Here is a 14178-nt window from a genome sequence, read left to right as displayed (position 1 = left end):
CTTTTCCTGGGATGCACTGCTTGTTTGACACAATGTCTTCAGTCTCCATCTATATTCTCATAAAAGATATAGTAATGATAATCTTCTTCTCGAAAGCTTTATAGTATTCTACTGTGTTCTTTGGCGAAGTTTTCATTATCTATTGACCTTTCTCTGAACACCTATTTGATTGCGTATCAAGATTTCTTTGTGAATATGTTGAAAATAGGGTATATAATGTTCAAACAGGAGTGAAATTATTCTCCTCAACATGAATGTGTCAGTTCCTAAGGATATATACCTGCAACTGGGATCACTTTATCGTTCTACTTTTAGGTTTTTGAGTAATTTTCCAAAATGTTATATTCCAAAATAGTTAAATTAACTTACATTTTGACTGATAGGAATTGACAAAGTTCCCCTTTCTTCATATCCTTTCTAGCTAATCAGTATTCATCTTTTTAATGACATCACTTTAATAGGTATGGGGTGATATCTCATTGTATTGATTAGCATTTCTGAATGGATAGAGACAACAATTTTCACATATTTTTGACCATTTATATCTCTGTTTTTAAAAATATTGGTTTAAACACTTTGCTTACTTTTTATACATACATTTAGTACTATTTGTCTTTACCTCCCAAATGTAGTTTCTCCTCTCAGTTCCTTTCCCATCTCCATCTACACCTCCTCTGTTTCTATTCAGAAAATGGCGCCCCCCACTGCCCTCCATGGATACCAACCAAACATGACACAGCAAGTTGCAGTAAGACTAAGCACCATCCCTCCTACTGGACTGGATGAAGAAAAGTGTCCCAAGAGCTCACAAAAGAGTCAGAGACAGCCCTTGGTTACCCTGTTAGGAATCCTCCAAGAAGACCAAGCCACACAATGTAGCATATAGGCAGAGGGTTTAGGTCAGTCACTTCTTTGCTTACTTTTTAATCAGTATTCCATATTTATATGGGAATATTGGATGTAATATCAGTCCCTTTAAAGTTATATTTTTCTCAATTTTTAGTTTGTTTCTGAACAAAAAAGTGGACACAAACTTTAACCTTTTCTTTTAAAAATGTTATTACAATGTATTGAGTGAGATGTAAATACAAGTATATTATATGTATAAAATGAAATATGATAACATCCAGCCCACATTTCTCTTCCATCTCACACAGTATTCATCCTCATCTCTATGCCTTCTCATTTTTATAAAATAGCCAGTTAAATCCAATTGATGTTGGACTTTATGTGCATGTGTATGGGACTGTTGGTTGTTACAAAGTGACCCTTCCAGTGACCCACAAAACTAATATTCTCCCTCACCCAGAAAGCGTCAACTGCCAATAGATTCTCATTATCAGTTGCTTGTGCCAACTAGTGCATTCGTTAAACATATCTGTTTAACATATTATGTCAAAGGTATTTGTCAAATGTATTATGTCAAATATTTTGTCACTTTGACCCTACTTTCTAAGTTTTAATATGCAAATGTTGACTCTGTATACTTTTGTGGCCCTAATATCACATTATAACTTACAATTTGTGTGAATCAAAATATTTTTGATTTATAACTATTACCTATTACTGACTTTATAATTTGTTTTTTGTGACCTTAGTCCTTATACTAGGAACAAAAAGAGAAATATTGCATTGACATTTTTATATTAACTAAAATAATCGGAAAAACATAATAAATTATAAAGTTGAAACTAATAAAATGAGCAAAATTACAAGTATGTATATCCTTGGATTTTTGCTCATTGAAAATTACTTATGTAATTGTATCAATTACTACCTACTTGAAAGAATCAAAGTTACTATGATTTCTATTGTAAAAATAATTCTTGCTTTACATGAATTTGATTTTATAACACATTATTCCTAGATTTCAATACTACTAATAATAATATTTTTTAGCATTTTACTATTCTTGACATTGCAAAGCTTCCCTTACATTTAAGGCATTTTATTATTTTTTAGTAAAATTTTTAAAAAGATTTATTGATTTATTATATATTAGTATACTGTAGCTGTCTTCAGACACACCAGAAGAGGGCATCAGATCCCATTACAGATGGTTGTGAGCCACCATGTGGTTGCTGGAATTTGCGCTCAGGACTTCTGGAAGAGCAATCAGTTGCTCTTAACTACTGAGCTATCTCAAATTTTTTTCTGAAATTTTATTTTTTATTTTTGGTTATAAATCAATCCATTCATTTACATCTCAAATGATATACCACTTCCCAGTTTCCTCTCACAAACCTCCCATCCCACAAACTCCCTCTCCTCCCTCCCCTTTGCCTCTATGAGAGTACTCCCTTACCCACCCTCTCCCACCCTAACCCTCCAGCATCCCCCTATGCTGGGGCATCAAACCTCCACAGGACCCATGGTCTCCCCTCCCATTGATGTCAGACAAGATCATTCTCTGCTCCATATATATCTGGAGTTGATAGTCTAGTCCCTGGAAGCACTAGGTGGTCCAGCCAAATGATGTCCTTCTTCCTGTGGGGTTACTATCCCCCCTCAGCTCCTGCAGTCCTTTAATCAGCTCCCCCAACAAGGGTCCCTGAGCTCAGTCTGATGGTTGGCTCCCAGCATCTACATCTGCATTGGTCAGTAGCTGATTGAACCTCCCAAAGAGCAGCCATACAGGGTCCCTGTCATCAAGTGCCTCCTGGCAAGGACTACAGTGTCAGCTTTGGTGTCTGCTGATAGGATGGATCCTCAGGTGGGGTAGTCCTTGGATGGCCCATCCTTCAGTCATTTTGGCCCTGTTCTTCCTTTGGACAGGAACATTTCTGGGCTTAAAACTTTGAGATAGGTGTGTGGCTCTATTCCATGACCGGTGGATGTGCATATCTACTGGAGGTGGTGTCTACAGGTTCTGTCTCCTCTTCTATGCTAAAATCATCCCATTGGGTCCTGGGAGCTTCTCATTTCCCTGGCACCTGGGACCCTCCATTGGGTATCCTCACTTCCTCACCCCCGCCCCGCTACATATTTTTATTCAATTTTCTGGCCCTTTTTAACTCTCTCCTGTTCCCTCCAGTACCTGCTACTGTTCTCTTAGTTCCCCCTCCCATCTCTCTTCTTTAACTATACAAACAATTAGCAAAATGAAAGCTGGCTCTTGTCATTTAATTTTTTAGCATTATTCATTTATAACCAGTAAACTAAGAGCTTTTTCTCTGGCTCTTAATTAAATTCTGTTTATTCACAATTACAATAAAGAAACATAACTGTGGAAAAGAACTGTGGGTGTGTGCTAAATCAATGCTATGAGCAACTTCAACCATGGTTATTGAAGAATGTTTATCAAACTTCAGTATGTTTTGGATAAATTTAGAAGGCTTTTATTAGCATTTATTTGCTTATTTTATGTTTGAATTTATATAGTTTTACATAAGAACTATATTTATTTTATTTCTATCTCAGGTACTCCTCCAGCTTCCACTTCTACCCTGACCATTCTCTCTCATCTTTATAACCTCTTCTTTTATTATTGTCATATATAAATACATCTCACTGAATCCATACAAGCTCACTGAATCCATACAGTGTTGCTATCTTGCTATCTGTATATCCATTTAAGGATGACAGTTTTGGTTAACCAATCAGGGAGTTCATCCCTGGTGAAGAATGATTATACCCCTCTCGGCAGTCATGGATTTCTTGTAGCTATTCGTTTAGGGGAGGGGCCTTGTGAGATTTCCCATATTTATATTAGAGATTAACTGGTGTTAATTAACGGTTCATTGTTTAGGTCTTCTGTAGTGACTTTATTGTTAAATTGTATGGGTTTCACTCCTTGTCATATATAGAAGAAAATATCTCATTACTGAAGCCCTGGTCTTCTGGCACTTTAATCCAGAAAACTCTATCTTACTCAATTTCCTGGTCCCCTGGATCCATCTGTTGCTCAAAGAAAAACCTTTTATGATGGGTGAGACAAAAATGAACATTTAGAATGGAGTTAGGAATTATACTGGTGAAGGAATGTGGTTATGCTTGGTTCTCTATTAGGGTCCATTACCTCATCAGCCATGCATAGCTGGCTAGGTTTACAGTGCCAGGAAAGACTTTACTCCTATTGAGTAAACCTTTAGTGATATCTATTGATGTGTTGTTGTTGTTATTATTATTATTATTATTATTATTATTATTATTATTACTACTACTACTACTACTACTACTACTACTACTACTACTACTATTAAATCTTTTTACACAGTCCAGTTGTTATCACCCTCCTGGTCCATCCTCTGGCTGCTCCTCATCCCATTCCTCCTCCCCCATCTCCAGGAGGATTTACTCCCACCCTCACCCTACCATACCTCCTCACTCACTGGGGTCTCACGTCTCTTAAGGGTTAGGTACATCTTCTCTCACTGAGGCTAGACCAGGCAGTTATTTGCTGTGAATGTGTCAAGGACCTTATATCAGCTAGTGTATGCTGCCTAGTTGGTGGCTCAAGATCTTAGAGATCTTGGGGATCCAAGTCAGTTGAGACTGATGTTTTTCCTATAGGGTAACCCTCCTCTTCAGCTTCTTTCAGATTTTCCCTAATTCAACCAAAGGGGTACCCCACTTCTGTCAATTTGTTGGGTGTAAGTATCTGGATCTGACTCTTTCGGCTGCCTTTTGGGCCTCTCAGAGGGCAGCCATGCTAACCTCCTGTCTGTAAGTATACCATAGCATCAGTAATAGTATCAGACCTTGGAGCCTCCCCTTCATATGGCTGGCAATTTAGGCAGCTCACCAGACCTCCTTTCCCCCAGTTTCTTCTTCATTTTTGTCCCTCCAGTTCATTTAGACAGGAACAATTCTGGGTCAGAGTTTTTGACTATGGGAGGCCAAGCCCATCCCGCCATTTGATATTCTGCCTTTCTACTGGAGGTGGACTCTACAAGTTCCCACTCCCCACTGTTGAGAATTTCATCCAAGGCCCCTCCCTTTAAGTGCTGACCTTTTCTCACCTCCCTTAGCTCTGGTTCATTCTATACGGTTCTCCCACCTCCTATCTCCCAAGCTTGCCTGTTTCCATTCTTTCTGTTGGTCCTCATGGCTTCACTCCTGTCCCCGCCCCAACACCTGGTCATGTTCACCTTTTTCCCCTCCCTCCTTCTGCTCGCTCTTGATTGCTTTCTTCTCTTCGCCAAGTGGAATTGAGGTATCCTCACTTGGGCCCTTTGACTTGTTAACCTTTTGAGTTTTGTGGACTGTATCCTGAATATTCTGTACTTTTTTGGTTAATATCCACTTATTAGTGATTATTAGTGACTACATACCATCATTTCCTTTTGGGTCTGAGTTACCTCACTCAAGATGATATTTTCTAGTTCCATTCATTTGCTTGCAAAACTCATTTTTAATAGTTGAGTAGTATTCCATTACGTAAATGAACTACATTTTCTGTATCCTTTCTTCAATTGTGGGACATCTCAGTTGTTTCCAGTTTCTGGTTATCACAAATAAGGCCACTTTGAACCTAGTAAAACACATGCCCCTGTAGTGTGGTGGGGCATCTTTTGGGTATATGCCCAAGAGTGGTAGAGCTGGGTCTTTAGCTGTCTGTTGATTAACACTGATATGTAACTACCACTACTGCATCCTTATTTATAACATAAAACTAATCATGGTGTGTTAGTTGTTACATGTGTATTCTAGCTTCAAATCTATTTATGGCCATAGAATCTTGAGTAACCACAAATACCAGAAAGGTAAAACATGGAACAGGGTAGGGATAAATGGAGCTGTAGCAAGGAGTGATATTTAGACTCAGGTGCTAGGAAGTCAGAAATGGGAAATTCTGGAGGGTAATTTATTTATCAATGAGGTTAGTGGGAAACTGAAGGAGAAAATGTGGAGAGATGAATAAAACATCAGGAATGATTGGAAAGAGACATAGAGAAACATATTTTATGTTAACTTTGAAATGTGCATTATGTACAGATGTTTGTATGTATGTATGCATGCATGCATGTGTGTTTGTATGTGTGTATGGATGGATGAATAAATATACTTATGCATGTGTGTCTTAGTCATGGTTTCTTAAACAGTTCTTTCAGAGAAAACTTCTACACACTTTATATTCATAAAATGATATTACATTCTTAAATTTGATAAGTCTCTAATTGTCTTTGAATTGCCTAAATTGTCTTAAAATTTCAATGTTTTAAACCCAGTGTTTGAACACGTGTTTCTTTAAAGTAAAAAATTACGTGAATTATGTGTATCATAAATTCATGAACATTTCATTTCCTATTACTACATAGAACTTTACCTTTTTACTTTAAATTCAAATTGAAACAATTCAATAAAAGATAAACATTAGGCATTATAGAATGAATTCTGTATTTATCATATATAAGGTGATCAGAAAGTCTGAGATCAATATAGAGCATGAAATTTCTTCATTCACAATTTAATATATTTATCCAAAATACCTTTTTGTACCTTAAAACTATAGATGGATGGGATGTAATGAGGTAAAAGCTGACGATACAGACTATCTAACCTTCTACAGAAATCTGCTAATCCTTATACTGGGTGCTTAGTCTTAATAAATGCACCTATACATAAAATTTCCAAGTAAGTAGAAATCATTGAAGTCAGATAGCATGTCAATAAATTGAACAAAAATTTAAAATCTTTGAACTCTTTTTCTAGTACCATGATGGATTAAAAATTTAAAAAAATTAATGGGTGTCAAAATTAAATTGGATATGCTTTTTCCCTTAACTTTATATAGAAAGATAACACTTGCACAAGAGTTGATAAATGTCCTAATGTTATTAATGAATATGATTACACTAAGAGTTCTATAAAGTAAATGAGTCATCAATTAGTATCTTCATCATAAGCAATAAATAAAAATGTAAGAACTCAGTTAAGAAAGATAGCTGAAGTCTATATTGTTTTGCTTTTTTTGATATATCTGGCAATTTAAGATACTGAATAATAATAATTCAATATATACAACAAATAATAACAAATTTTTATTTTTTTCAACTTTCTTTAGGCAAAGATGTAAAGCCTAAACTACCACGTATGTTATTAGCATATACAATTAATGAATAAATAAATTAGTAGAAAAATATTAAATGCATGGTTCTTATATATCTCTCTGAGTCCATTTTAAATATTTTTCTGAAACCTAGCTGGGTGCTTTCCTAATATATGCATATTATCCAATTATATTTCTGAAATTATGCTATGCTGAATTATTCACTGGAAATAGAATTTTGTACGACTGTCACTAAAAGCTCTTGCTTGTTTTTCCGTGTTTATTCAAAACAATTCATATTACCATTTAGAGGGAAGGGCTTTTATTCTGTGTCTCCTACACAACTACAAAGAAAACATAGTTGGTTAAAATATGACAAATTAAAATATAATCAATGTTATATAAATTGATTGATATCATTGTATAACCATTATTACTTACATTTTTAGAGCCACAACTAAAAAAGGAAGAGAAGTCCGGTATGTATTTTAATGTATAAGCTTATGCATGTATTCTGTATATATAATGAATAATAGCACATCTTTTTAAAATGTTATGGTAAATATTATCCAAAACAACATTAAAAAACAATAATCTCTTATGAAAGAGATTGTTATGCTGCTGTTTTGAACGATAGTCTTTTTGATTTCGTTACGGTCCTACGGTATTCATTTATACATCAAAAATGTACTTGGATTATTACAAAGACATATTATTTATTTGTTGAGGGATGATATAAAACAATAATGCTATGCATTGAATATATCAATTTTTAGAAAAAGACACTAGTATAATATATTAATAATATATATAGCTTTTGTATTAGAGATATATAATTGATGTTATACAAACTGATTCATATTATTATATAACCATTATTACTTACATTTTTAGAGCCACAACCAAAAAAAGAAGTGAAGTTGGGTATGTATTTTAATGTATAAGCTTATGCATGCATTCTGTATTTATAATGAATAATAGCACATCTTTTTGAAATGTAATGGTAAATATCACCCAAAACATTAAAAAACAATAATCTTTTATAGAAAAGATTGTTATGCTACTGTTTCTAAAAACTGTCTTTCTAGCTTCACTATAGTTCTACGATATCCATTTATACATAAAATGTACTTGGATAATTACAAAGACATATTATTTATTTTATTGAGGGACAATATACAACAATAATGCTATGCATCCAAGATATTTTTTAGAAAAACACACTAGTATAATATATTAATAATACATATATATGTAATTTTCATACATATACAGATATAATTAAAATATAAGTGATGTTATATAAATTGATTGACATCATTGTATAACCATTATTACTTACATTTTTAGAGACACAACTAAAAAAAGAAGAGAAGTCAGGTATGTGTATGTGTGTGTGTGTATATATATTATATATATACATATATATATTATATGTGTGTGTGTATGTATGTATGTATGTATGTATGTATGTATGTTTGTATATACTTACTGGAGTCTAAAAATCCAAAATCAATGGGTTGGTTGATCCATATTTTCCTGAAACCCACAGAGAAAAATTCATCCTTGCCTCTTTGGACTGCTAATGCTTATTCTTGCTGTGCTCCACCACCCAGAGACTAACTTCTGTTTCCATGGTTACTTGGCCATCTTTTCCATGAGAATCTTTATCTTAGCTGTTTTCCTCTTAAGAATACCAGTCACAGTTAATGAAGGACCTACCTACACCTCCGTTGTCACATCCTAACTAATTACATCTGCAGGAAGCATATTTCAAAATAGGATAACATTTTCAGGTTTTAGAGATTAGGATATGAACATATACTTCTTTTGGAGTACACACAATCTATTAAAGCCTGTCCCATATCCTGCCAAAATTCATGTCTTTCCTATGTTCAAATATATTTATACCATACGTAAAATGTCAAATCTTAATTACTATAACATCTACTGTATTTCTGTCTGTTAATTTCAATTACACTTAATTTTATTTGATTACATTTCCAGATGTCATGTCATTTAGGTGATCTACATCAGCTTTGGGGAAAGAAAAAATGATATAAGTATTTTTTACTTGTGTACCTCTGAGTACATAATAATCTGTTTCCAAATAAAATAAGACAGCCATTCTCACTCCAAGTGGAAAAATTAGAAAGAAAAATGAAGATTTGTTTTGTAAACAAGTTTTCAATTTTGGTTAACATCAAGTCTTAATATTCTCTCTGGATCTGTCCTTTGTCCTGTAGGCTTCATGAGATAGTGGCCCTACCCTTCCTACAGAAGAATTTGTCCCCCTTTTTAGTCACCTCTTCATTTATTTTATCTGCCCCCATTAGTGCAGTTACATTTTCTATCTGGATTTTTTTTTTGAGTAAAAATGTCATTTATTCATTTCTTGGATTTGAAGTACTCCTTGATGACATTCTTGGCCTGAGATTCCTTGCCATAGTCCTTAAGTATTACACAACTGCAAACAACTGCTTTCTCTGGCTTCCCCTCTTGATTGATTTTACAGAGGCCTACACATTCCCGTAGTTTCTTGTAATCAACCTTAATCATGTTGATTTGATGCTTGGCAAAGCAAGAGTCTCCTTTAGCATTTCTGCTCCATGCAGCATGTTGCCTGTATTTACAGCAGTAAATTTGCTTTACTTTGGATGTGTTCTTTCAAAGCCCTGGCATTATCAATATGACAGGATTAGGCCATGGCCACAAACTGGTGATTAGACACTGAAGTTTCTTGTTTCAAGAATGAGATCAAGGCTCTTATGTAGTTTCTCCTTGCATGCTTGCTCTATTTCTACTTCTGTCATGCAGTGACACGACAACCCTCCTCTCCAGAGGATGCAGGAGCAACCACCATGTTAGAATGTGCTAGCAACTAGCTCTTGTCTTGGACATTTTTCACTCTGATACATGGCTTTATTTCCATATAAAATAACCACTATGTGATTGTCCGGGGGAGTAGAATATTCAAAACATCAACCACCAACAAAAACATTAACAACAAGGCCAGAGGAGACAGATTTTGTATAGATATCTTAGATATCTAACTCTGGAAACCAGAAAAGGAAGGTCAGGTGAGACTAGGAAGTTGAAGATAACTTCCTAGATAAAGGAGTCATAGGCAGATGTGGGACTCTAGTACATGATAGACTATTTCTTAATTCTTTCCACAACTGTCTTTATTGTCAGTAGTAAGCAAATATTAGTCTCTTCAAGGCAATCTAGACTCATATCAAATATTTCCAATAATGTTGCAGTATCTCCCCAATATGTCTCCCACAGACTACTTCAAAATTTTCACTTGTTACAGCAGAGCAGTATTCTACAACCTAATGCAGTCTGTGAGTTTCTGTGAATGGAGTAAGATAGTTCAGATTCGTTCTTGAAGCAGCGTGTATATCCCACCATAGTTCTGCAAAGTGAACAACACTCCTTTTCCGAGCTTAGCAGAGATGTCTTCCTTGCCTCTTCCTTTAGTGGTTACCAGAAGTTGATGAATTCCTTCGAATTTAAACTCATGATGTCAATCTCCACCACCATTGTCACATATCTTTCTCCCTCTCTATCTCTTAAGAGGACACATGCTGTCCTAATAAGTTTGCATCTCATATTAATTATTATATCTGTATTAACCATGTTTTCAGTAATGTCATTTCACAGATATTGATGCCAAAGACTCAACCTGTCTTTAGGAATACATAAAAATCATAATATACCTGGATTTCTAAATTTCCCAAAGATCTGTTAGACTTGAAACAGCTTCTTCCAATTTTATTTCTGAAATGTTTTGCTTAATCCTATTTTGGAACTATTTCTTGTAGGTAGCTTGAAACCGAGACATTTCCAAGTATCTGTTCACCTGAGGCACATTTTAAGAACAACAGATTAATGACAGACAAGTGCATAGCAAGTTTTAACTACTATGCTTAATGATTCTCCTTTAACAAAGCACCATAAAATGGATTCTTAGCAAAATTCTTTATTTTTATGGAGAAAAATAAATACAAATTATTGGAAATGATAATTTTTTGCTTCAGCTTACATTTTAGAATTTTTTTCTGTTTTTATCTTTCTCTTTTTCAGAGCCTCAAGTTAAGAAGGAAGCAAAACTAGGTGACAGTATTTTATTTTCTTCCACTAATTTATTTATTCATTTATTTTACATCCAGATCACTGCCCGTCCTCCAATTTCAGGGTCACACAGTCCCTATCATGCTCCCTTCCCTAATCCTCTGAGAGGGTGGAGGGTGGAGGTTGGTATTTCCCAACCCCGATGCATCAAGTGTCTGTAGGGTTAAGTGTACACTTTCTCACTGAGGCCAGAAAAGGCAGCCCATCTGGGTATATGATTATACAATCAGGCAACAGCTTGAGAAACAGCACCCTCTCCAGTTTTTGGAGGACCCACATGGAGACCAAGCTGCACATCTGCTACTTATGTGCCTGGGGCCTCAACCCTCACTTGTATATACTTCAGTTGGTGGCTAAGTATCTGAGAGCCCTGAAGGGTCCAGGTCAGTGAATTCTGTTGGTCCTCCTGTGGACTTCATATCCATTGGGGCCTACAATCCTTCCCCTGACTTTTTCATAAGAGTTCTGAACTCTGTCCAATGTTTGGCTTTGGTTTTCTACATCAATTTTCGTCATTAGCTGAGTGGAGTCTCTCAGAGGACAGTTATGCTAGGCTCCTGTCTGCAAGCATAACAGAGCATCATTAATAGGGCTGCCTTGTCTGCCAAGTGAGAGAGGATACGCTTAATGCTGCAGAATCTTGATGCACCAGAATGGGGGGATAGAGGGGAAGCATTATCTCAGATGAGAAAGGGAGAAGGGTTGAGGGAAGGGACTCTAGGAGGGGAGTAGACTGAGAGGGGGTAGTGTTTTGTTTCTAAATAAATAAACAAATTAGAAAAATATTGTCAAGTATTGGTGCTTGCTTCCCTCATGGTAGAATTGAAAATATTACTGGCTACTCACATATTAAAAGTCTTTCAGTTCCCTGTGATTTTTTTTCCTTTCTAATGTCTTATAATATTTTACAGTACTCAAGTGAAATCTAGACTTCCAGTTGGCAAGATCTATCTAGAGTATGGCTTTATATCTGTGGTTATCAACCTGCCTAATATCGTGACATTTTAAAACAGTTCCTCATGCATGCTGTACTGACCACAACAGTAAAATTATTTCGTTGCTACTTCATAACTGTGATTTTCTAATCTTATGAATTGTAATGTAAATATCTGATATGTAACCTCTAAATGGGTTGAGAACCACTGCTTTACACCAAACAAAATCATGTGCTATTTGGGCGTGAGAAGAGCAATGGCTAGAGCACAGGAAGATTCCTGTGAAGTGTTGACTGAGCACATCAGTTACTGTCATCATTATGGAAGCCTTCAGCACAGCAAGTGTTATCCTCAGTACAGTAGTCATGGAGATGGTTCAACAGGCTAAATTCATACAATTAGTTTTTCAATATTTTCGAGCTAATAAATGTTGGATTAAGTTCTACAATGTGTTTAACTTTTTTCTGAACCCTCAGTAATTCTATTAAGCAATCATCCTGGATTAACTATGTCATTTTATTAGCCAGTAATGTTGACCAAAAAGCAGAGTGACTTCTTTTAGTTTATAAGGTCATGATTAAGTCCTCCTTGTGGTACCAACTAGTTACTGACCTGAGGCAAGTTTATAAAAGCCCTCAAGCATCCTTTCATTATGAGAAGTGGTATAGTAAAACCTTTCCTTATTAACCTAATCTAAGAATCCAAATCTAGATATATGTCTAACATTGTCACGCTGTTCCACTTCTCACTAGAGTTTACCTTGCAGCTAATCATAACACGTATCTGGATGCTCTTGTAAATAATATATTTTCAAGCACCAGAACATATAAATGTTCATCTACCCTTCTAGGATTTATTTCCTGATGGTTTTTTTGTTTGTTTATTGGAGGCAAAGTATTACTTACCAGACTTTAATGTTAATTTTTTAAACTACATTTATTTCCTTAGAGAGAGATGAGGTAGTGGCAGAGAGTGTATATGGGTCAAGGTTAGCACATCGACGTTAGAGGACAACTTCTCAGAATTGGCTCACTCCTTCCATTCTGTGGTTTATGAGGAGCAAGTGTAGGTTTGATGGTGCTTGAGCACACGTACGTGCTGAACCATATCACTGGTCCAGTGATAAAAAGAGAGCCTTTAAAAGCTATCTATAAATATTACCATTTAGAACTTATATTAGTTGTTTTAAAATAGCATATTTCATCAAGTAACTGATTAACTTCTTATCCTTTCAGCATCATCTGAAAAAGGCCAAACACGCAGTATGTACATAGGTTTCTTCTGTAATGTTCAAATATAAGCTCTTTAAAAGGCAGTTTTCATTTCCAAAACTGTAAAGTTTAATCTTGCTTCTACAGTTATGCTTTAAAAACCTATGATTTGAAAATTATAGGTTCCATGTAAATAAAAAGTTTTATGTATACTGTGTTTCCAAAGCAAAGCCTTTGGGACTTTAATATTAGACTGGGTAGCCCTGAAGTTTTAAAATACTTTTATTCCTATTGTCACATTTGTTAGTTTCAATTTTATAAATCACTGGCATAAATCATAGAGAATGATCATTGTGTAATATATTAGAAAACTTTAAAATATCTGAAACATCTTTTTTATTACTTTCAGAACAGAACATCACCAGACCAGAGCAAGTTATTCCTCATGGTAAACCAGGTATTTCCCAGGTGGTATTTCTGCATCTCATATTTTCACATTGTCTTAGTTATATCAAAAGCAAGATTATGGAGTCAGATCTAAAATCAGTTGTGATAGCTCATGCCGTAAGTCATCAGCTTCTAAAGACCATTTCCAATCTTAGTTACTCTCTCATTAATGGTCAGATTCAAATAGACAGGCTGCCTGCCTTGACCAGAAGATCTTGGCTTGTCAATCACAAAGAGCATCCAGTCAGCACCCAGGTAAATGGGCTCCTCATATGGATTTGACTGATACTACCTAAAACAAGACAGACTTCTAAAAGTTGTGTATTAGATTTCCTCCTTAGAGTTCCCCATTCCAAGTGAAAGAGCGTACATTCGGGGTTCCAGGGGGTCACGCTCCAATCCAGGACGATCCCCCAAATGAAAGAGCGTACCCCAAAACGGGAGCCGCGTCTCTCGC

General features: G+C 35.5%; 1 protein-coding gene across 21 annotated transcripts in view; it reads left to right on the top strand.

Moving 5' to 3' along the window:
• Trdn (triadin) overlaps positions 1-14178 on the top strand; it is a 450291-nt gene that overhangs the window by 394447 nt on the left and 41666 nt on the right. For 9 of the 21 annotated variants that reach the window (XM_087585476.1, XM_087585483.1, XM_087585445.1 and 6 more), the window contains 7 exon segments: positions 7007-7033; positions 7441-7470; positions 7886-7915; positions 8342-8371; positions 11081-11110; positions 13299-13325; positions 13684-13731. In XM_087585476.1, coding sequence (XP_087441602.1) covers positions 7007-7033; positions 7441-7470; positions 7886-7915; positions 8342-8371; positions 11081-11110; positions 13299-13325; positions 13684-13731 — 222 coding nt within the window. 21 annotated transcript variants of the gene reach the window in all.

This window comes from Rattus norvegicus, chromosome 1 (assembly GCF_021556685.1).
Source record: "Rattus norvegicus strain SHRSP/BbbUtx chromosome 1, alternate assembly SHRSP_T2T, whole genome shotgun sequence".
Classification (NCBI taxonomy): Eukaryota; Metazoa; Chordata; class Mammalia; order Rodentia; family Muridae; genus Rattus; species Rattus norvegicus.
Note: the sequence above shows the minus strand (reverse complement) of the source record. Positions and strands in the feature narration are given on the sequence as shown.